The 23,698-nt window shown below is 37.4% G+C and overlaps 1 protein-coding gene across 2 annotated transcripts in view; it reads right to left on the bottom strand.

Moving 5' to 3' along the window:
• ehbp1 (EH domain binding protein 1) overlaps window positions 1-23,698 on the bottom strand; it is a 387,730-nt gene that overhangs the window by 4,413 nt on the left and 359,619 nt on the right. For both annotated transcript variants that reach the window (XM_059986115.1, XM_059986116.1), the window contains one exon: window positions 18,416-18,489. In XM_059986115.1, the coding sequence (XP_059842098.1) occupies window positions 18,416-18,489 (74 nt within the window). The remainder of the gene's footprint in view (window positions 1-18,415; window positions 18,490-23,698) is intronic.

Genomic DNA, 23,698 nt, shown 5'->3' with positions numbered 1-23,698 from the left:
CATAGATAAAACTAGCTGGTGTTCAGTCTTGATTATTATCATCAGGGGCCCCCAAAGATTGAGTGCCCAAGGGGATAAGATTGACTGTGTGGTCGCTTTCTGAGAATAAAGTTGAGTACTTTGGAGGCAATCATTGCCTGGGCTATTTGTGTAAGGTACCTGTAAAAATATACTCCTGCCTATCCAAAGAATTAGCCATGAAAATGGGACAATGTCACTAAAAGATTGTCACAATGTTTCTTTCTACTGCTGTTGTGTTGCATCCGATAGCCACTGGTAGCAATGTGCAAAATCAGCTATTAAAGCTGACATTGCAAGGACTGTGTTAAGATTCAGTTGGATGATATGACAGGCTTTTAAAACATGTTTTCTTATTTGGAAAATAGCTTTGCAGAAACAAAACAATTTATTAATGTTGCACAATGTGGGATCATTGGCAAGGCCAGAATTTATTACTCAACCCTAATTGCCAATGAAGAGGTGCTGGAGAGTTACTTTCTCCACTTGCTGAATTCTTCTGGTGGAGCTGTTGAGTGAGGAATTCCAGGATTCAGAGCCAATGATAATAAAGAAATACCAATATATTTTCAGGTCAGGTGGTATGTGATTTGGGACAGGGCAGGGAAACCTGCAGGTAGTGATGTTCCCTTCTGGTACTGTCCTCGTCAGCAGAAGTTATGGGTTTGTGAGTCGCTATTAGACTAGCCTAGCCACGGAACCTGCAGTGCATTTTGTCAGTGGTACAACTGTGTGGCAGTCACAGAGAGACTGAAGGCTTAGGGTGGTGGGTAGAATACCAATTGCCATAACTGCTTTATTAGCTTCTTCAGTGCTGGCAGTGCTGCATTCATCTTGACATTGAACTGGAGGTGGACAACACAGAAACAGGCTCTCTAACCCACTAGATCCATGAAAACTAACAAGTTCCTATCTAGACTAATGCCAACAAGCTCTTGATGAGCGTTTTAGTGAAGGTGAAAACCAGGCAGGTGAGTCAGCCTTTAGCTTGCTGCTGTAGCCACCATATTTATGCACATAGATCAGTTCAGTTTCAGATTTTAGTGGACTTGGAGATGGTAATACCACTGAATATCAAGGGCTGGTGTTTAGAATCTCTCTTGCTAGAGATGGCCATTGACCAACTTGCACACATAGTGGAAATATTATTTTCCACAACTCAGCCCATGCCCAGATGCTGTCTTGGCTTTGTTGTAAGGCGGAACAGGAGCCTGAAGATACACACTCAAATGTCTCAGGAACAGCTTCTTTCCCTCCACCATTAGACTTCTGAATGGACAATGAACCTATGATCACTACTCAGTATTTTTCCTCTCTGTGTTTGCACTATTTATTCAATTTAATTTCCTTTTTTATACGTACTTATTGTAATTTTGTAGCGCTGCTACAAAACAAATTTCATGACAGATACTAAACTTGATTCTGAATCCAATCTGGGAAATTAACTGATCACACTGCATTTGCTGTATCCAATTCTCTCAGTCATCCCTTGCTATCATATGGAGTGAATCATATTGAACTAAAATGAGTTTTGGTGATGGTGGAATCTCAGGAGTGCAAGCTCAGGTGGAGCATACATGGCAATTTTGGACAAACACATCTACAAATGCTCTAGTCTTGTGTTTTGGTATTCACATACTGAGCTGGACCATTGTTGAGCCTGTACTTCACTCAAATACTGAAAGACTACAAGTCAGGAGTTAACAAGCGCTCAAAGTAATTAGCAGAAATACAATTAACCTGAAGAAATTAAGGGGAATGAAGTGTGATAAAAGTTCCTGATGTCCAGCATCTTAAGGTTTTCATGGAAGTGACCATGGAGATGGTAGATACACTGGTTGTCATCTTCCAAAATTCAGTCCAATCCAGAACATTTGTCACAGGTTGGAAAGGACAAATATAGCTTAAGGATTTAAGGAGAGAGGGAGAAAATGGGGAAATATAAACCAATTAAACTGACATGAGTAATTGGAAAATACTGGAATCTATTATTACAGAAATGGTAAAGGGCAATTGGGAAATAATAACAGGATTGGACAGTCAAGATAGATCTATGAAAAGGAAATCACTCTTGCCAAGTCAGGAGGGAGTGAACTTTCATGGCCTAAGCTGGTTATGGAGGCTCAATAGCTAAGTATTCAAGACAGAGATTAGTGGATTTCCAGAGTAATCCAAGGTAATAGAATTGGTTTAGGAAGGTGCTGCTGAGGTACGTAGCTTAAAGGGAAAAAACAAATGTTTATTTTTATTTCTCAACTGACACTAAGAATGAAAATGGTCTATGTTGTGGAAGGCATATAAAAAAAGACGAAGAGCATTTCAGGATACCCGCAGCACAGACTGGACATGGGGGGGGGGCGGGGGGGGGGTGTTTTAAAGTACAGGAATAGGTCATTCAGGATGATATGTGGAGGAACTTCTTCATCAGAAGATGATAAACCTATGGAATTCCCTACCACACAGGACAGTAAGGGCTAAGCCTATACATTTAAGAATAAAGTCAGATTTCTGGAAACAAAAGGGATTAAGGGCAGGAACATGATGTTGAAATGGAGGACTCCATACAATGGCTGGAAGGGCTCACCATTTATGCCCTCTTGTTCTACCAGTGCTGGTGATAAGGCAATGTCACAGGCAAATCTATTTCAACCAACACATCTGTAAGTAATGTCACAGTGAAGAATAACAAACTAACTGGGAGCAACGTTGGATATTGGCATTGGGAATTGTATTGTAGATATCGCGATCCGATTTATTCCATTTTTACTAGCATCTCACCTAATTAGTTCCCCACTATACACAATCACAAATTTATTTATTTGGAGATGCAGTGCAGAACTGGCCCTCTGGCCCAACAAGCCATGCTGCCCAGCAAACCACCTAGTTAATTCTAGCCTGATCACGGGACAATTTACTATGACCAGTTAATCTACTAATCTAGTATGTTTTTGGATTGGGGAAAAAACTGGAGCACCTGGAGGAAACCCATGTATCTCAACATGAATTACAATCTTAAACAGAGGAAATGAAATATACTTAAAGCATAAAATTATTTGCAAACTGCAAGATGTTTTCTTCAGAAAAATTATTTGAAAAGGCAGAACACGGTTGAGGATTAGAAATAGTTTTAAAGTCTTTTAATTCCCTCAATACAAAGTTTGTAATTAACATTATTTCTTTATATTTGTGGAGAAATTCTAGATCTCATTGGCCACAAGATGCCTGCTGAAGACTTCCGACATCACAGTTCCAGGTCAGATGACAATTGCTCATACTGTGGCCTCAGCACAGTGCCAGACTATGCTGAATCCTTCTAGTTTTGAGTCCAAAACTCCTCAATTCACACCAAGATTCACAGCAAGCTGGACTCAAACTCACTACATACATAAATGAAACAACTCTCTTCTGCCTTGAAGCCCCAGTATTGTAGCTAACAGTTGGTTTCAGTAATTTTGTTATTTTCCTTAATTGTTGAATATTTTGAAGAAACATATACTTAGAGAAGTATACATATTGAAAGTGTGTCTACCTCCAAAATATTTCCCTTTGATAATTACACAGGAGTCTCAACACACTAAATTGCAACAAGTTGATGTATACAATTAGTTTAATATTTGAAATCCGTTAAAGAAAAATGAATATATTCAATGTTACTGTAATAGTGTTAACATTTGTCACAAAAACACTTGAATACTAAAATTTAGCAACTAATCTGAGTTATACGTGCTGAAATGAACATTATACATTGCTTTTAGAATCTGAATCACCTCGATATACAGAAACAAGGTTAGAAAATATCTGAATTGGTGTAGAAGGGTTGCCAGAATTGCATTGAGCACAAGGGTTTGTTCTTTAAGTCATTAAAGATTCAAAGAACTTAAGTACAGGCAATTAATCCTTACAATTTTCTCACATTCCCACTCACATTTTTAACATTTTGTTGCTCATGAATTTACACCAATTTATACTAGAGATGTAACAAAGAAATATTTAATCATCATGTTTGGCTATTCTACTGGAGCTCTCCGATGAGTGGAAAACTGTAGATCTGGTATATGTGAATTATAGGAAGGAGTTAGATTAGAATCATCACAGGAGATTGCAGAAGAAAGTGTGTAGAATTGAAGAGAAAACACTAGCATAGATTGAAAGCTGGTTAGCAGGTAAAAAAACAAAGAGCAGGAATAAATAAGCCTTACCATCTTGACAGGCCAAGACTTGAGGGGTATCACAAAGTTTGATGTTATTCACAATCTAAATCAAGGATTCAAATCATGGGAACAAATGTAAAATTCCAAGTTTACTGATGTCACAAAACCAAGTATTTTGTGCGTAATGACAAAGGCACAACGAACAGCAACAAGAAAATACACAGGGTAATGTAACAAGTGAGATTATCCACCGGCAGAATAAGAAGAGATGCCGGGCATGCTTTAATGGTGAGAGACTGGGAAATGCCGATGCTCATTGGGATTTTCTGCCTTAACATAAATCATTTAAGGGTAATATGGCAGGCAATTAGGAAGGTGAATCAGTCCCTATTCCCGGAAGACTCAGTACTGATGTAAGGATATCTTACTCCAATTATATGTCCTCGATGAGATCATCCCTGGACTACTGGGCACAGTTTTGGTCTCCTTATCTAAAATGGACATATTTGTTACAGAGGAAGCTCACTGAACTGATTTTGGCGTTGACCAATATACTGGACAAGAACAGATTGTTAGGATGAAATCTTAATTTGATAGTTTTCAACAAAATGAGAAGTGACTTTGTTGCATCAACAAAGTTTATTACTGTAGGGCTTAAGATGTTTCTCCTGAAGAGAGTGATATTCAGGATCACAGACTCAAAAGAAAGCAATATTAATGAAAAAATGAGAATTAATATCTTCATTTCACAGACCATGAATCTTTGCAACTATTTACCTCAAATGCCTGGGGAATCACTGACTTAATTCAAAACCGAGTTTGCTATGTTACTAGATATGAAGGGATATTACAGTAGTGTCGGACAACTGTTCAGTGAGATGATCTGCTATGATCTTGATGAATAATGCGTACTCTTGCTCCTATTTCTTATGACCTTACACTCAGTGGCCACTTTATTAAGTACCTCCTGTTCCTAATCAAGTGGCTAGTAAGTGTATGCTTGTGGTGTTCTGCAGCTGTGGCCAATCCACTTCGAGGTTCAATGCATTGTGTGTTCAGAGATGCTCTTCTGCACACCAGTATTGTAAAGCAGGTTATTTGAGTTACTGCCACCTTCTTGTCAGCTTGACCCAATCTGACCAGTTTACTTTGTCCCTTCTCATTAAAAAAGCATTATCACTCACAGAACTGCCCCTCACTGGATGTATATGATTTTGGCTCTCTGCTCTGTAAACTCTATAGACTGCCGTGCATGAAAATCCCAGGAGATCAGAGGTTTCTGAGTTAGTCAAACTGCTCCCCGCCAACCCTTCTGGCACTAAGAATCACTCTACACTCAGTCACTTAGATCACATTTCTTCCCCTTTCTGATGTTTGGTTTGAACAACAACTGAACCTCTTGACCATGTCTGCATGGTTTTATGCATTGAGTTGCTGCCACATCATTAGATGATTAGATACTTTCATTAGTAAGCAGGTGTAACAGGTGTACCTAACAAAATGGTCATTGAGTGGTGTTATCAGGTTATTTGTTTGTTACTATGTCTAGGAAAATGAGTACTATTCATTATTATCATTTCTCTAACATACTTGTACAAACTTTAACTTTAATAATATATCCCATCCTAACTGTAATTTGAACGTCTATTTTTTTTCCTATCAATGAAAGATTAGTGCAGTAACTGGCTCTAACCAAGTTGTATTTCTGACTGACATGCTAATATTTTGATAAAGTAGTGAGCTGAGGAACATGTCTTTTAAAATTATTCATTCAATAGGATGTGGGCTTTGCAGGCTAAGCCAGCACATAATTTCTCTCATCTAATTGCTCTTGAGAAGGTATTGAGTTACCTTCTTGAACCACTGTAATTCTTGAGTTATAGGGGAAGAGACCCACTGTTAGTAAAGGAGTGATAACATATTTCCAAGTCAGGACGGAGTGTGCCTTGTGCTGCCCTTGTCCTCCTAGCTAGTGGAGGTTGTAGGTTTGGAAGGTGCTGTCTAAGAAGTATCTGGGTGTTGCTGCAGCGCATTCTGTAAACGATACAAACTGTTGTTACTGGGCATCAGTGATAAAGTGACTGGATGATATGCCTATTGAGAGGGCTGTTGTGTACTATACGGTGTCAGGTTTCATGGGGGTTGTTAAAGCTATACTCATCTAGACAAGTAGAGTGCATTCCATCGTGCTCCAGACTTGAGCCTTGTAGGTGGTATTCAGCCTTTGGGAGGTTAGGAGGTGAATTACTCACCGGGGGGGGGGGGGGGTTCCTAGTCCCTGGCCTGCACTTGTAGGCATGTTGTGTAAATGGCTGCTCCAGCTCTAGTTAATGGTGACCCCTAGGATATTGATACAGTAAAATTCAGAGATGGTAATGCCATCGAATGTCAGAGAATGATAGATGGATTTTCTCCTGTTGGATATTCTCTTTGCCTGCCACTTGTGTGACATGAATGCTACTTGCCATCTATCAATTCAGGCATAGATATTATTCATATTGTCGCTGCAAAATCATAGGGGAGTAAAGGAAAGAAATGAGTAACCATCTAACAAGCACTAAGTGTTATCAATCAGCATGGCTCTCAGAGCTGAAGGATCTTAGCAGGAAACCATTCATAAAAAACACAAAACCTACTCCAAGAGCTAGTCATATGTTCACAACAGATTAGTTTATTGCTCCGACAATGAAAGTATATTTGATGAACTAAATGGCTCGATGTGTTAATACTCATCTTTGCATTCAACTGTCTCTATAGTCCTGCTCCATTCCACTGAGCATCGCATCATTGTACCCATTGCTTCCCACCTAATATGTCATACCCCAGCTATTTACTGTGTTCTGGTCCACTTGGCACGATCAGTTGAAGCCACTCTATCTCACCAAGTGAAATATTCTGGTGATTTTCATGCAACTTCCGATTGACTTCATACTTTTGGCTTTCTAAAATACTTCTGTTCCTTCCCTTTTTTCTGATTGGTTTCTTTGTGAGAGAGATAATGCTTTGATGTAATTTAAAAACACTGAAACACCAGGTTTTTAGTTTTATACTTTTGAAGCTGAATCTTTTTGCAATTTTTTTCTTTCTTGAATGAATGCATATGTGCATTCATTCAAGCTGGGATCCAATTCTCCTAATATTTTTAGATGGAGGCTTAAACAGTCAGCAGGAGCTTTGTATACAAAGAGTTAGAGCACTGATAGGCATGATAACCCAGTCTTCATCTAACATCAATGCACTAAATTAGCAAAAAGACCTTGGTTGACTATTGCTCGTCTTGCCCAAGAATGCTGAGCCCAATTATAGCAACCCAATTCTTATCCTAATTGAAATTGGCAGCCACTGCAAAGACCAGAGATCAAACTGGAGACATTTCTGGCCTTTTGGCTCAATGCCACAACAGAGTTCATTTGCACAATGAAATGGAAATATGGTGATATGGCCTCATGAGTCTGCTCCTTTGTTCAGTAAAATCAAGGCTGATCTTCCATATCAATCTTACTGTTTTCTTTTTTTCTGTATACCTCTATCCCTTTGCCATCAATTGATCTCAGTCATGAATGTGCTCCACAACAGACAACTCAGGTTATAATTTGCAAAACTAATGAGTGATGAAATTCCTCATCTTATTCCTACATGACCCCTTAAGCTAAAACATAACAAATTCTGAGAACCTGGTGAAGTCCGAATCAGAATCAGATTGAACATCACCAGCATATGCTGTGAAGTTCACTAACTTTATGTCAGCAGTACAAAAAAATTGAATTACAATAATTATATGTCTATTAAATAGTTAAGTTAAAATAAGTAGTGCAAAATAATAGAAATAAAAAAGTAGTGAGGTAGTGTTCATGGGTTCAATATCCATTTAGAAATTGGATGGCAGAGGAGAAGAAGCTGTTCCTGAATCACTGAGTGTGTGTCTTCAGGCTTCTGTACTTCCTTCCTCATGGTAACAATGAGAAAAGGACATGCCCTGGGTGGTGCAGATCCTTAACGATGGATGCCACCTTCCTGAGGCATCACTTCTTGAAGATGTCTTGGATAATACAGAGGCTGGTACCAATGATAGAGTTGACTAATTCTACAAGTCTCTGCAACTTATTTCAATCTTGTGGAGTAGCCCCCCTCCCCATACAGCCAGTCAGAATGCTCTCCATGGCACATTATAGAAGTTTGAACGTTTAAGTTGACAAACCAAATCTCTTCAAATATAGCCACTGTGTTATCTTCTTTACAGCTGCATCAATATGTTGTGTCTAAGTTAGGTCATCAGGGATATTGACAACCAGGAACTTGAAATTGTTCACTCTCCACATCTGATCCCCCTGTGAGGATTGGTTTGTGTTCCCTTGTCTTACCCTTTGTAGGAATTTTCAATGTATGAAGAAAATATACCGTCATTTACTTTTCTGAAGAATATCTTTGTACTTCTTGAAGTGCAAATGTATCTTTCCTCAGGTAAGTGGTCCAAAAGTACATGCAACACCCCAGCTACCAAAGTCCCATGTAATTGGAGCAAAACTTCCATTCTCTGTACTCCAATATCCTTGCAATAAAAACCACCGTATCATTTACTAGCAAATTAACTTTGTGACGTGTACAAAGTATACTCACATTTCTATGCAAATTAACATGCAATCTCTCAGCTTTTAAAAAAATGCTTTTCCAGCCAAGTGGTAAATTTCAGATTTCTACATTATACTCCACCTACCACTTTCTTAATTAATCCAGATGTACAATTTTTCTGGGTTTTCGTGCCTGCATCACTGCCTACATTTTAAAGTAGCTTTGTATCAGCAGCAAAACTGGATACACTGCACTCTGCCTCCTCCCCCACATTTATCAAAAGAGGCTGTAAATAGCTGAGGCCCAAGCTTTAGTCCTTGCAGCATTCCAGCAGCAACCGACCCATTTATTCCTTCTGGTTTTTTTCTCTCAATCCAAATGAATATACTACCCCAAGTCCCATGAGCCCCGATCTTCTGTGGCATTTCATCAAACTCTTTTTTTGAAAAATACAGAAATACGCAAACTGAATATACAAATACATGATTAAGTCTCTCCATATATCCTGTTTCCCAGTCTTTCAGCAGTTAACCTGTCAAGATCTCTTAGATTGGGTTTTTGGCCACCAGGTCAGGAGATACCACAGCTTTCATCCAACTAAATTTCTAGTAGCACTTCTTCACTAAATGAAAAGGGGCTGGAATGGTATGCCATATTTGCTGAAATAAATCATAAAAAACTGCATACTTTGGCTGGGGGAACAGATAAAGAACATTTCAATTGTTAAGTTTATCAAAACAGTTTAAGATTTTAAAAAAGTCAGAATGGTGAGCAACAAATTAAACAGATGATCATCACATGTATCATCTGCTGAGAATGGTTAATCCTTCCCACTTCCTACATCTGTACTAAACTGTTATCCATAACTGAAGGCATGTGGCTACATCTTACAATTTCTCTGTACAACTATACCAGCAAGTGTGACAGTGTAAGTTTTTGTTTAGATGACCTAATCCACAGATATCCAGTTCCAAGAAACAAAGAAAAAAATATTTTTACTATACCCAGAATAACAATGATTTCTAATTTTCAATAATGTGTCTAGTCTAGATCGCTGTTTAACTAAATAAAAATTCAAGATTCAAGATGGATTAATGTTATTTCCTGTGCACAAGTCTAAGGAAAACTAATTGTTACTGTAATAAAGAAATGGTGGGGTTAGTGAGTGGAGGTGTTGATCAGTCTTACTGCTTGGAGAAAGTCACTGTTTTAAGTCTGGTGGGCCTGATGTGGATGCAACGTAACCTCCTCTGAATGGAATGAGACAAACAGTCCATGAGCAGGGTGGGAGGGATCCTTTATGATGTTGCTGGCCCTTTTCCAGCACCATGGACCTGCTTCTTCACAGTGAGCCTTGTCTTTGAGAATCTGTCATATTTATATGGAAGGTAACAATTGCATTCATTTGAAGCTGGATTATTGTTGAAGACTGCTTGGTTGTAATAAACTCTCTCATCCAAACAGAATTTGCTGTCTACGTACATAGATAGGAAATGGCCAAGGTACTAGAAGATGATTGGAACACATGGAAATATTGCACATCTCGCCCTAGATCTATGTTTTCAATGGTGGAAGACAGAAGAGGACAGAACAAAAAAATTGTTTTTTGAGAACTTCAGTGTAATCTCAACATTTGCTGTGGTAAAAGTGAAAGCAAATAAAAATGGGCAGAAAGGAAAAGTCCAGGATTAACTTCCGCCAACAGCCCTGCCATCTTTCCCCATAACCGTGATCAACAAAGCATTTTAACTTAACACTTCCTCCTTCGTCAACTCTACTTCTGCTTGCAAATCCAGTAATGATACTTAAAGTACATTTTAAGCTCAAAAGGTGTCTGTGAAAAGATTATTTCTTCATCCTATTGAATTTATTAAAACATTTTAATTGAATAAAATGTATTATTTTAATTTCTGCTGCTTTTATAATTGTGACAGGAACAGTTGATAAACTTAGAATTTTTGGTGTTTTATAGCATCAATTCATATTTAACTGCTCTGCAAACAAACAGGATTTCTATGAATAAACGATCACACTTTTGTTAAAAATTAGAACTCCTGTAGCATACACTCATGCAATTTAAACCTTATTCATTGAAACAGAAAAATACATAATATGAATAAACAGATAATTATTATATAATTATTTTCTCCAATAAAGTAACAAAGGAAAATAATTGATATGAATAACCATTCTAATTTGTTAATTGTAAGTGAAGATATTTGATTAAAATCAAATAAATTCTAATTGTTGGCTATATAAGACTTTGCACTAAGGTACAAACAACTGGATGCTGTACTTTAAATTGTTGTTTCAACAAATTGTGCTGTACATTTCTGAAAATTAACATTTTGTTTTGAATGATGCACTGGGAATTGCAATCTGGTCTTATCTTCAGTCCCAGTCAACTGGCGTTCCAGAAAGAGTGTGCAGCATCATCAGAGCATCCATTTGATAGGATTCTACTGCTGGACCTAATCAATCTCTAGAATACTGTGGCTGCACCGTGCAACAAAGCTAAAATAGATTTACAAATGGGGTTTTAGGGGGATAAGCTCCTTCACAGGATTACATATTGATTTTAAATATAAAAAAGCTTATCATATAAACCGTAACTACAAAAATAGTGAACCTATGCATAAATCCTTTTAGAAGAGCTTTCACTTCAAACTGAGGGTGAATAAAGCAGTGCAAAATCCAGAGTAAGATCCATTTTGTGGGCTAACAATATAAGCAGAATATTTTAGAGACCATCCTAGAGCCATGCATAAAACAAACCATGAGCAGGTACTCAAAATCAACAGCAGATATTTATTTCATGTACAAGACTGAAAATCATAGGCCAACAATGCCTTGATGTAAGAATTGGGCAGATAATATTAACTTTTCAATTGTGACAGCTTTAGAATATCCTCCAAATACTATGCACATTTTGTGTGTTAAAGTGCAATCAGTGGAATATTTTAAATCAGAACAAATACAGGTTTCAATTTTTATTTCAATCCAGATGCTTTAAAATCCTGACTGAATACTAAATTTGCAATTAAATGACTGCTGCCAGCAAAAACTGATCTACAATTAAAATGCCTACAAGCCCATGTACTGGGATTTTTAGACTCCACTACACACATTCCCTTAGTCTTACATATGGTAGTTTAATTACACAGATGGAGTTACTTCACATTTCATTCAATAGTTATAAAATGGCTTACTTTTCCTCCAAAACTACGAAGGGGAAACACAGTAACAAGTAACTTATTACTGAGGGATAAATACAGTGAACTGAATGCATGTAGGTAGCCCAATGCAGACATTTCAGTGTTTTATTTATGTGACACACCATTTACGACATATGGATAAAAAATATTACTTAATATTCTTACAAGTACATTTTTCAGTCAAACTGAATTAGCTTACTCAATAAGTAGAGAGAATATGGCAACCTGATTTCTTAGCAAATTGCCTCCATTTTAAAAACATATTATGAATTCTAGTTAATTTATGTTAAATATTTTACATAGCTACATAAATCTTGGGGCTTAGATGTTGACAGTAGCTAGCACACTTCTGATGTACTATGTTTGTAAATTTCAATCTCAAGACTACAGAGGGATAAAATTCCATGAAGCAATGCCACTTGCAATTGGATCAAATTTATAAAAGTGATTGGGTATCACATTTAAACTTATTCTGTCTACAGCTTGTTTTGTTCGATAGGCCCTACTGACCTTGTCAAACCCACAAGCTGAATGGCAATGTATATTTCAGGAAGAGTGCCCAAGTTTTCCTCACAGTATCTCAACTAGCAAACAAAGTATAGTGACCTTTGAAAGATTAGACTGCATCCATATAACTACTCTGTGAAGTAGTCAAAGAGAAACTGTTTATACATAACTAACACAATGGTCAGCAAATGGACAAGCAAGTGCTCAGATACTACGGACATCAATAGGTCAAGAGGAGACTGATAAACTCACTTCACATGCTATCAATGAGTTCTGTACAGACTACTGAATTGTCAACTCAACTCTGTCATCAACAGACCAAGAAATCAGCATAACTGTCTGGTAAACACTGATATGAATGGGACCACTGAATGCACAACTCTTTTTCACTGTCATGTCATCTGTGGTTACAGCACTATCTAAAGAACTGGGAAGCCCTTGGGATTGAAATCAGGAAGACTGATAATTGCATATTTGCTATGAACATTATTTATCTTTTTTGCTTGTGAAGCATTTAGCCAAAATGATATACTCACAAGATTCTCGAAAGGAGAAAAGCACCACAGATTTCTTTAATGTCTGAGAATTTTAAAAATCAGAAAATGTATGGTGTATGTATTAAATTAATTAGATTTTTAAAAAATAGCCTATGGATAAAATTTTAAAAAGTTTAGTAAGCTGAATTCTTCAAATCAGTAATTGCCTAAATACATGCTATAGAATGCCAGTGTAATATTGTTTATACAGCTTGAGGGAGCACGATTTGAAAAGTCATCCCTTAGGAGCTAATAAATTATGTGCCCAATTCATGCACCATCAGTTTTTCCAGGCTAAATCCATACAGAGATTTGGATCATACTGTTTATGGTACCCTGATGTTAATCGCTGACTTTCAGTCCAGAAATACAAGAAGTGATGTGGGAGTTTTTACTCTTATCTCTGATTACAGCCAATAACAACTAATTGTTTATTCTGAGTGCTTTGAGCTGCATCCATTGAAAATTCACAACAAATGCAAATTTGTAGCTATAGTGAAGTTTTATGCATGCATATTTTTCTATTACAAACTACATCACAGGAGAATAAATGTGAAAGTAGTGATTCAAACTGCATTCACTTCTCCTGTATTTTGTCATTTATACCAATGTCACACAATTATTTGCAGAACAAATTAACAATCATCATTACCAATAGCATTCAGATTCATACAACTGGAGATCTACAGCATTAAAGGAGGCCATTTGGTCCACTGAGTCCATGCTGTTCAAACAGAAATGAGGTTAAATTCCACTTCCCTAGTCTTGGTTCACAGGCCTGGGGATTATGGCTCTTCAGATACCATGCAAGTATTTTTTTTAATGCAATGTGCCTTTGTGTCTTAAATATTCTGTCAGTCAGTTGCAGATCCTAACCACTTGTTGATTGAAATATTTTTTTCTCAACTTCCCTCAATCCTCCTTCTATTGCTCCTAAATCTATTCTGTCTAGTTGCTGATCCCTCTCTTACACAAATTAGGACCAAGTTTTTAATCTGTTTAGGCCACATTTTTACACAACTCAATTAAATCTCCCCTTGAACCCATTTGTCACAAAGGGAACAATCCCAGGCCACCTAACCAGATTGTTGCTGGCTTTCTTTACTTGAGAACCTTCTTTTCCTTAATTTCAATCATCATGCCAATTTTCATATCATTGGCAAACTTCTCAAATGTGGCCTGTACATGTAACTTCAAATCAATTATATATATTTTATATTATGAATAGTAAAGGAGCTGAGACTGAACTAATGAAATATAGCCATGCAATCACAAAAATTCCTGTCTACAATTACTTCTTGTAAAAAAAGTAATTTTAAAAATTCACTTTGCCATTTTTCCTTGTATTCCATGAACTTCTAAGTTCAAGATAACTCTGTCAAAGACCTGGGTCTTTCCTCTACATAGACTCAATGTATCTTAAATCAAATGCCCTACTTTCATTCATTCTACTTACTTCCACTAAAAAATTCCAAATTACTTGGGCTTAACTATCCATACAGACTGCTTCTAGTTCACCTATGCTTCTTTAAATGCTAACTTTCTATAGTATATCTTTCTCCCCTTTTAGACAGTAACAACATTTCAATTCCAATCACTTTTCCAGTGTCATGCTCAAGCCAAAGTGCATGGGACATTTATATTTAGAGGTTGTGTTATTTCTTTACTTGCTTTTTAGGAGCCTGGGTAACATCCTGTATGATACTGAATATTTATCCACTTTTAACAATGCCAATATGCTTAATATGTCCTCTTACTTCACTGTTTAAAATATTTTACATTCATGCTCCCTGATGCAAAGGTTTACTGATTTTTTTTCACGCAAATTCTCCACTTTCTTCACTTTTTAAAATTTCACCTCTCCACTTCCTGAAACCTTAGCACTTCTCATAACAGGATCCTACCACCAACACAACTTTACCCACCCCCCCACCCCACTCTCCACTTTCTGCAGGGATCTTTCATTCTGTGATTCCCTTATTCATTTGTCTCTCCTCACTATTCTCCCAACTGGCACATGTCCCTGCAAGCATCAGAAATGCTACACCTGTCCATTCACCTCCTCCCTTCCACTGAAAGTCTCCCTTCACACTTCACCTGTGAATCTATTGGGGTCATCTACTATATCTGGTACTCCCAACAGGGCTTCCTCCACATTGGTGAGCTTGATGTAAATTAGGGGATGGCTTTGTCGAGCACTTCTGTTCCAACCAACAAAAGTGGAATTTCCTAGTGTCCAATATTTTAATTCCCATCCACATTCCTGTTCTGACATGCTGGTCTATAGTCTCTTTTGTCATAATGAAGCCAGTCAGTCAGTTCCAGATCCTAACCACTTATTGACTGAAACATCTAGGTAGCCTCCAATTGACAGCATGAATATCAATTTCTCCTTCCAATAATATTTTCCCACCCTTTCCCTCTTCTTCTATTCCCCACACTGACCTCTTATGTCTAATCCTCACCTGCCTATCACCTGGTCCTCGTGCCTCTCTTTCTTCCCGTTTCCCATGGTCCACTCTCCTCACCCATCATATTCCTCATTCTCCACCCCTTTACCTTTCCTACCCACCTGACTTCAAAGTTCAAAGTAAAGTAATTATCGAAGTACATAAATGTCACCATATACAACTCTGAGATCCACTGTCTTGTGGGTATACTTAATAAATCTATAGAATAATAACCATGACAGAATCAGTGAAAGACTGCACCAACTTGGGTGTTCAACCAGCATGCAAAGGAAATAAACTGTGCAAATATAGAAAGAAAGAAATAAGCAAGCAAGCAATAAATATTGAGAACGTAAAGGGGCCTTAAAAGTGAATCTATTGGTTTTGAGAACATTTCCATGTGGGGCAAATGAAGTTGAGTAAAGTTATCCCTTTTGATTTAAGAGCCTGATGGTTGAGAGGTTATAACTGTTCCTGAACCTGGTGGTGAGTCCTGAGGTTCATGTATCTTCATCCTGATGGTAGCAGTGAGAAGAGAGCATGTCCTGGGTGGTGGGGGTCCCTGATGATGGGTGCTGCTTTTCTGCAACAGCATTGTGTGTAGATGTGCTCAATGGTGGGTAGGGCTTTACCCGTGATGGACTGGGCTGTATTCGCCACTTCATGTAGGAATTCTGTTTAAGGGCATTGGTATTTCTATACCAGGTTGGGATGCAGCCAGTCAATATACTCCCCACTACACAATTATAGAAGTTTGTCAAAGTTTTAGATCCATGCTGAATTTTTGCAAACTCCTACGGAAGTAGAAGCACAACTGTGCTTTCTTCTCAACTGCACTTATTTGCTGGGCCTAAGACAGGTCCTCTGAAATAATAACACAAAGGAGTTTAAAGTGGCTGACTCACTCCACCTCTGATGAAGACTTGCCCATGGACCTCTGGTTTCCTTCTCCTGAAGTCAGTTACAGCACCACAGCCAAATTTTCAGTCTCCCTCCTATATGTTGATTCATCACCACCTTTGATTCTGCCTATGACAGTGGTGTCATCTATGAACTTCACCTAGTTAATCCTCCTTCCCCCCCCTTCCCTCCGCACCTTCTTCTTTTGGCGTCTGGCATCTTCCCCCTTCCTTTCCAGTCCTGAAGAAGGGTCTCGGCAAGAAATGTAGATTGTTCATTCATTTCCATAGATGCTGCCTGACCTGCTGAGGTCCTGCAGCTTTTCGTGGGTGTTACTTTAGATTTCCAGCATCTGCGGAATTTCTTGTGTTCATGACTCGTCATAAGCTTCTTTTTTTTTTTGCTTTGTTCTCTGTGATCCTTGAGGGGACCTAGAACTGGGAGCCTGAGACTGAGCCCACTCCTCCACCACCTACCCGCACCCCTCCTCACAGACACCCTGATATATGAGTATATATCTAAACTTTCCCAATCTTTCTTAAATGCCCCCTGCTGGTTGGACACTGCTTAACCTCTCTTCTGTTAATCTTATCTCAACCTCGTAAATTTGGTATTGCCCCAATTTAAATATTTTACTCAAAATTAAGGAACAGCAAATGTTGGGAATTTGACATAAAAACAGAAAATGTTATAAGTACTCAGCAGTTTAGGCAGCATCAACATGTTGTGAAATGGAATTAACTGATGAAAGGTCACTGATGTAAAATATTAATACTATTCCAATCTTCATAGAACTTGTGCAACCTGCTAATTATTTCTGAATTTTATTTTATACCTTTAGCTCCTTGTCTGTTTATTTCCTTTTCACCAACCATGTTTTCACCAACTCATATAACTGAGTGATAAGACTGCCTCCAACATATTGTCCCACTTCTACCCTTGTCCCTTGCCCAGCTTCATTACCCAAAATTAAATTAAATTAAGTCTAGTACAGCATTTTTCTAGGTGAGCTTGCTATGCATGGATTTTTTAAAAAGCCCTCTTGAATGTATTTTGAGAATTTTGTACTCCTTTCCTTTGACTCTGGAACTGTCCTAATTTTAAAATCATTGAGTATTACAGCACAGAAACAAGCACTTTGGCTCATCCAATACATGCCGAACTATTATTCTGCCTTGTCCTATTGACCTACACACAGAACATAGCCCTCCAATAGAGTCACAGAGAATTACAATTTACAATCACTTGTAAATGCTCTGTTATTTCTTGCATTTCTCAGAAGCAATATACTTCAAATTAGACAGTGACCAACAGGATATAAGTGTTATTTATTTGACAGGCAAAAGATAGCAAATTCAAACCAGTTTAAGATTACGTATATTTGGGAAAATGTGTTGTTCACAATTTATGTTTCATTCCCCCCCAAAAGCAGGTCTAAAAAGAATCCTTCCATCTGGATTGACAAAAAATAATGTTCTGCATGAATTAACCTGAATTAGTTAGCAATGTGAACAATGAAACCCAAATGACCCAACCACAGTTTAATTCCAGTCTAAATATATGCCAGTGGCAGAATCCATGAAATAAATTAGAATTGATTTGTAATGGCTCAGGTATCTTATCAGGTGAAGAAAGACATAACTGTGCCCCGTCAAAGGCTAACAAGGTCAATATGTAACAGCAAAATCAATCTGCATTGATTGCGATTTGTTTTACTTTGCAATGTCAGTTACTACCAGATGCCATTTGGTTGAGGAAAAGTAGAATTTCCAAGATTTTCAGATACATTTTTCATTCTCATGTTATGGATAATCTTAAGCAGTTATAAAGTAAAAGTAACTAAAACAAAGTTTGCTTTTATGATTTCCAAATATATGTTGTAATGGTTTTCATTTCTAAACATAGAACTTGAATTTTTTTTTTGATCATGGGTTGATGAACATTTTTGAGCATTCAGCTCTGGAAAATTTTTGAACAATGAGTTTGTACAAATTATGTAGGTGATGTTGATTTGGGAAAGATATAATTTTAATAATCTTAGAAAGAATAAGTAACTACTTATTACTTACCTTCTATTGCAAGCATAGCTCGTAGTTCTCTATTTAGCAGCTCAAAGCGTCTCTCAAGATCATGCTCTTTTTCCCTAGGCAAGTCAAAAAAGTTCATCAATACAACAATTAACAAATCATTACTGACTCAAAGCAATCTTTAAGATATATTGATTAGCACAACTGACCATTGTCTTCTCTCAAACCTTTAATCTACTCCAAATGAATGATACACAAAACCTTCATTGATAGTGTTAATTATGGTAAATTTTTAAAATAGTATGTTAAACAACATTCAACATGAAATCATTTGTCTTGGTGGAGATTATATTCAACTAAACAGAAAGATGACATCATGTGATTTAACATTTTTCTTGACTATAAATTATATAAGGTTATGGAATAAAGTTGCAGAACCTGGGCCTCTGTACCTCCCTCTGCAATTGGATCCTTGACTTCCTAACCAGAAAACCACAATCTGTGCGGATTGGTGATAACATATCCTCCTCGCTGCTGACCAACACTGGCGCACCTCAGGGGTGTGTGCTTTGCCCACTGCTCTACTCTCTATATACACATGACTGTGTGGCTAGGCATAGCTCAAATACCATCTATAAATTTGCTGACAATACAACCATTGTTGGTAGAAAATCAGGTGGTGATGGGAGGGTGTACAGGAGTGAGATATGCCAACTAGTGGAGTGGTGCCACAGCAACAACCTGGCACACAACGTGAGTTAGACGAAAGTGCTGATTGTGCACTTCAGGAGGGGTAAGAGGAACACATACCAATCCTCATACAGGGATTAGAAGAAGAGAGTGAGCAGTTTCAAGCTCCTGGGTGTAAAGATCTCTGAGGATCTAACCTGGTCCCAGCATATTGATGTAGTTATAAAGAAGGCAAGACAATGGCTATACTTCATTAGGAGTTTGAAGAGATTTGGCACGTCAACAAACACACTGAAAAACTTCTATAGTTGTACCGTGGACAGCATTCTGATAGGTTGCATCACTGTCTGGTATGGAAGGGCTACTGCACGGGACTGAAAGAAGCTGCAGAAGGTTGTAAATCTAGTCAGCTCCATCTTGGGTATGAGCCTACAAAGTACCCAGGACATCTTCAGGGAGCGGCGTCTCAGAAAGGCAGCATCCATTTTTAAGGACCTCCAGAAACCAGGACATGCCCTTTTCTCACTGTTACCATTAGGTAGGAGGTACAGAAACCCGAAGGAACACACTCAGCGATTCAGGAACAGCTTCTTCCCCTCTGCCATCCAATTCCTAAATGGACATTGAATCCTTGGATACTACCTCCTTTTTCTTTTAATATACAGTATTTCTGTTTTTGCACATTAAAAAAATCTATTCAATATACATATACCATAATTGATTTACTTATTTATTATCCTATTTAATTTTATTTACTATTACTATTATTTTTTTCCCTCTGCTAGATTATGTATTGCATTGAACTGCTACTGCTAAGTTAACAAATGTCACATCACATGCCAGTGATAAAAAACCTGATTCTGATTATGGATGTTAGAAACACACCAGGCTCCCATTTTGAAACTGGGGGGGGTAAAATAGAGAAACCTAAGAGTATCAGGCAGTAGGGATTATGACATGGCAAGGCTTGGGTTGTAAATTTCTGATTATTACAGACAATTTTAATTTTGTTTCTTGAGTATGACAGCATTCTCAATTTGAGAGCAAAATGTAAATATTTGAAGAAGATGGGAATATACTGTGTGCAGTAGCTAATGGCACCACCAGCAATTCTTTAAGGAAGACTTCATCACTTTGAAGTGATGAAGAACAGCAAGGAAAGAACTTCTTTTTCCATTATTCTTTACAACATAGCAGAAAGCCATATTTGTACCTTCACCTACTTACTTAATATAGATATATCTGTCCACAATAGCAATAGTTTTAGTGACCAGTTCATGATGGGGAAAATAAGGGTAATCTGCACAATGACGATATTTCCATCACACTTACAAAACACCAAATTAAAGCAAAAAGGGAAAAGCATTAAACATAGCACCAATTTCCAATAAAGGAAAAACCTGCAAGAACGTCGAAGATCCCCCAGGAAGCTCAAAGTATCATTATATTCTTTTCACTTTACAAATATGTGAAGGGCTGAATCTTTACTAGGGGCAATCCAAAGTGAATGAAGACCTGCAGACTTGACTTTCCAACTACTTAGAAGAATAATGAAATATCAGAGCTGTATAGGCAGAATCTTCCCAGCATCAATGCCAGCTTGCACTGGTCCTAATTACATCCCAACAGTGATACACTAATCAACTCTGGTATGTTGTAATATATTTGTTATTCAATAATTACAACATGAATTTCATAAATCTAAATCCTGGACTATAAAAGACATGAAATTAAATATAGATTTTCACAAATGTACAGTTGCATAATATTGGGTGCTTCTATTCTGAGGCCCTACGGCAAAGAATTATTTTTTAGTCAAAGTTAATTTTCATTCATCTCTTTTAAGCCTTCATGTAATTTAACAAAATTATGTTATTTTGAAACTGAGTTCTATGGTTTACCGATGGTGATATTTTACAAATATGCAGAGTAAACTGCATGTTTCATTTTTCTTATATGCTTTAAATGATATTAGATTAATAAAAGTAGTCCTGTTTAGATGGCTTAAAAGTCATTAAATATACCTGCAATGATACCATGAAATTAATTCCACACTCTTCCCCCCACTATATAATTTTAACAATAGGTCATGCTTGTAAATTTTGATGGGTAAACTGCACAACGATTGGCCTTTCAGCTGTCTGAATTTGAAAGAACAACATATAATACACTTCATATAAGATATTTCACAAAGAAAAACAATGAAACAATGCCAAAAGAAGACAGAACAGTTACGAGGTTGGACAAAGATTTGATCAAAAAGATGGCTTTAAATCCATTTTCCACTATTTTTCCTTTCAACCACCAGCACATTGCAACAACATAACTGCACTTTCCAAATTCACCATCTAATTTGGAATTGAATCATGAAAAAGTAATGAACATTTAGCACAGACAAATTGTTTTAGGGGTAAGGAAGAGAATAGCCCTAGTGACACAGAATGCAATGTAAGGACAGCAGTGAGAATGATTTCCATCCAGAAGAATTGGAAGTATATGGACATTAGGGACAAAAGCATTGGTATGAGTGGTTTATAGGCATTCTGAAAAAAAAAATCACAGTTCAAGAGAGAACAGACAAACACATAAAAAGATGGGAAAGATAATATAATAATCATTAGGTACCTTAATATTCCTATAGACTGGGTAAATCAAGTTGTGAAAGTGGTGTGGAAGAATGGAATAGGTTTGGGTCTGATTTCATGAAACCAGTTAGGGACCAAGTTGTCCTTATCCTATGCAATGAGATACAGATTTAATTTGCAAATCACTGTTTAGGATTGTCTGAGGAAAAGTGATAGACGTTGCATGTACTTCTAAAGATCAATCAGAAACTGGAATTTGGAACTTAAATAAACTTTACAAAGTAAAGTAACATTGATTGAGGTACAATGGATAATCAGAGTTAAAGGTTTACCAATTGATTAACAACAATAAGAATTTAAGAAAATATACCAAAAATACACAAAATGAAGATTGATCTGTTCCTTTCTTGCTGCAGGAGGAAACTGTTACATTGAAAGTAATGTTAAGACTGAGAATGGGATAAGACTAGGAAGTATCAAAAAATATTTTTAAGATTACGAAAAGAATATATATTATGAGAGCAAATGACTGAGAATGGTCTATAGGTCTACGGTGGTCTACACTGGACCATGTTGACAACAGCAATACTTGTGTCAGGCTGCTATTTATCAATTTACAACTCAGTATTCAACATCACCATCCCTCAACATCCATCAGTAATCTGGGCCTCCGTACCTCCTTCTGCAATTGGATCCTTGACTTCCTCAAAGGGAGATAACATCAATGCAGATCAGAAATAACATCTCCTCCCCACTGACAATCAACACAGGTGCACCTTAAAGATATGTGCTTTGCCTGCTGCTCTACTCTTTCTGTGCTTATGACTGTATGGCTATGTACAGCTCAAGTGCCATCTATAAATTTGCCAATGACACTGCTTTTGTTGGCAGAATTTCAGATGGTGACAATGTGGTGAAACAGATAGGCTGGTCAAGTGGTGTCAAAACAACATCAGTAAAACCAAGGAATTGACCGTGGACTTCAGAAAATTGAAGTCAGGTGAACATACACCAATTGTAATTGGGGGGGGGGGGGCCGTGGTGTCAGAGTTGGAGAAGATGAGCTATTTCAACATCAACATCTCAGATGGTCTATCCTGAGCACACCGTATTGATGCAATCATGATGAAGGAATGCCAACAGCTATGCTTCTTTAGGAGTATGAGGAGATCTGGTATGTCACCAAGCAATCGCACAAATTTCTACAGATATATGTTGGGGAGCATTCTGACTGGCTGCATCATTGTCTGGTATGCACAGGATTGTAAGAGGCCTGTTCCATCACAGGCACAAGCCTCCCAACCATTGAGGACATCTTCAAAAGGCTCAAGAGAGTGACATCCATCATTAAGAACCTTTACCATTCAGGAGATATAGGAACCTGAAGATCCAGACTCAACAGCTGCCATCAGATTTATGAATGGTCCATGAACTCATGAGTTCTACCTTGCTATTCTTCTTTTGTGATATATATTTTTTTATTTTAACATATGGTAATTTCGAATAAGCTCTTCTAGGGCTTCCAGCGGGTACAGGTATTGATTTTTCCCTCCTGATTGGTTAGTCCTTATCCAATCAATTTTCTGTTCTCCCAGCTTGTTTACAATTGAATTGTAGTTTTTGACAATTGATCCATTTTTTAAAAATGGTAATTTGTTATGCCTCCACTGCTGCAACTAAACAATAAACTTCACGACTTACGTTAGTGATAATAAATTTGATTCTGATTCTGAAGAACGGTAAAATAGATGGTAAAATCTTTTAAAGCTATTCTAAAAATGTGCAATCTCCCTCATTTCTGGAACAGTCCCAGCATATTGAAAGGATCAAATTTATTTTTGCTGTGGAAGGAAAGAGGGGAGAGTGAAATAGAGAACCAGCTCTACTGTCACCAAAATACTTGAATACATCATTTAGAATTGATAATCATTCATATTATGAAATGGAGTCAACGCAGCTTAATGTTATCCAGCTTTGACTCAGCACGGTTTCACATGCCTGCTGATAATCCTCAGTTTATTCTGTCTCCATCATTGGCTAGCCTTCCAAG

The sequence above is a fragment of the Hypanus sabinus genome, chromosome 12, assembly GCF_030144855.1.
Source record: "Hypanus sabinus isolate sHypSab1 chromosome 12, sHypSab1.hap1, whole genome shotgun sequence".
Taxonomy (NCBI): Eukaryota; Metazoa; Chordata; class Chondrichthyes; order Myliobatiformes; family Dasyatidae; genus Hypanus; species Hypanus sabinus.
The sequence above is the reverse complement of the archived record's forward strand: the minus strand, read 5'-3'. Positions and strand labels throughout refer to the sequence as shown.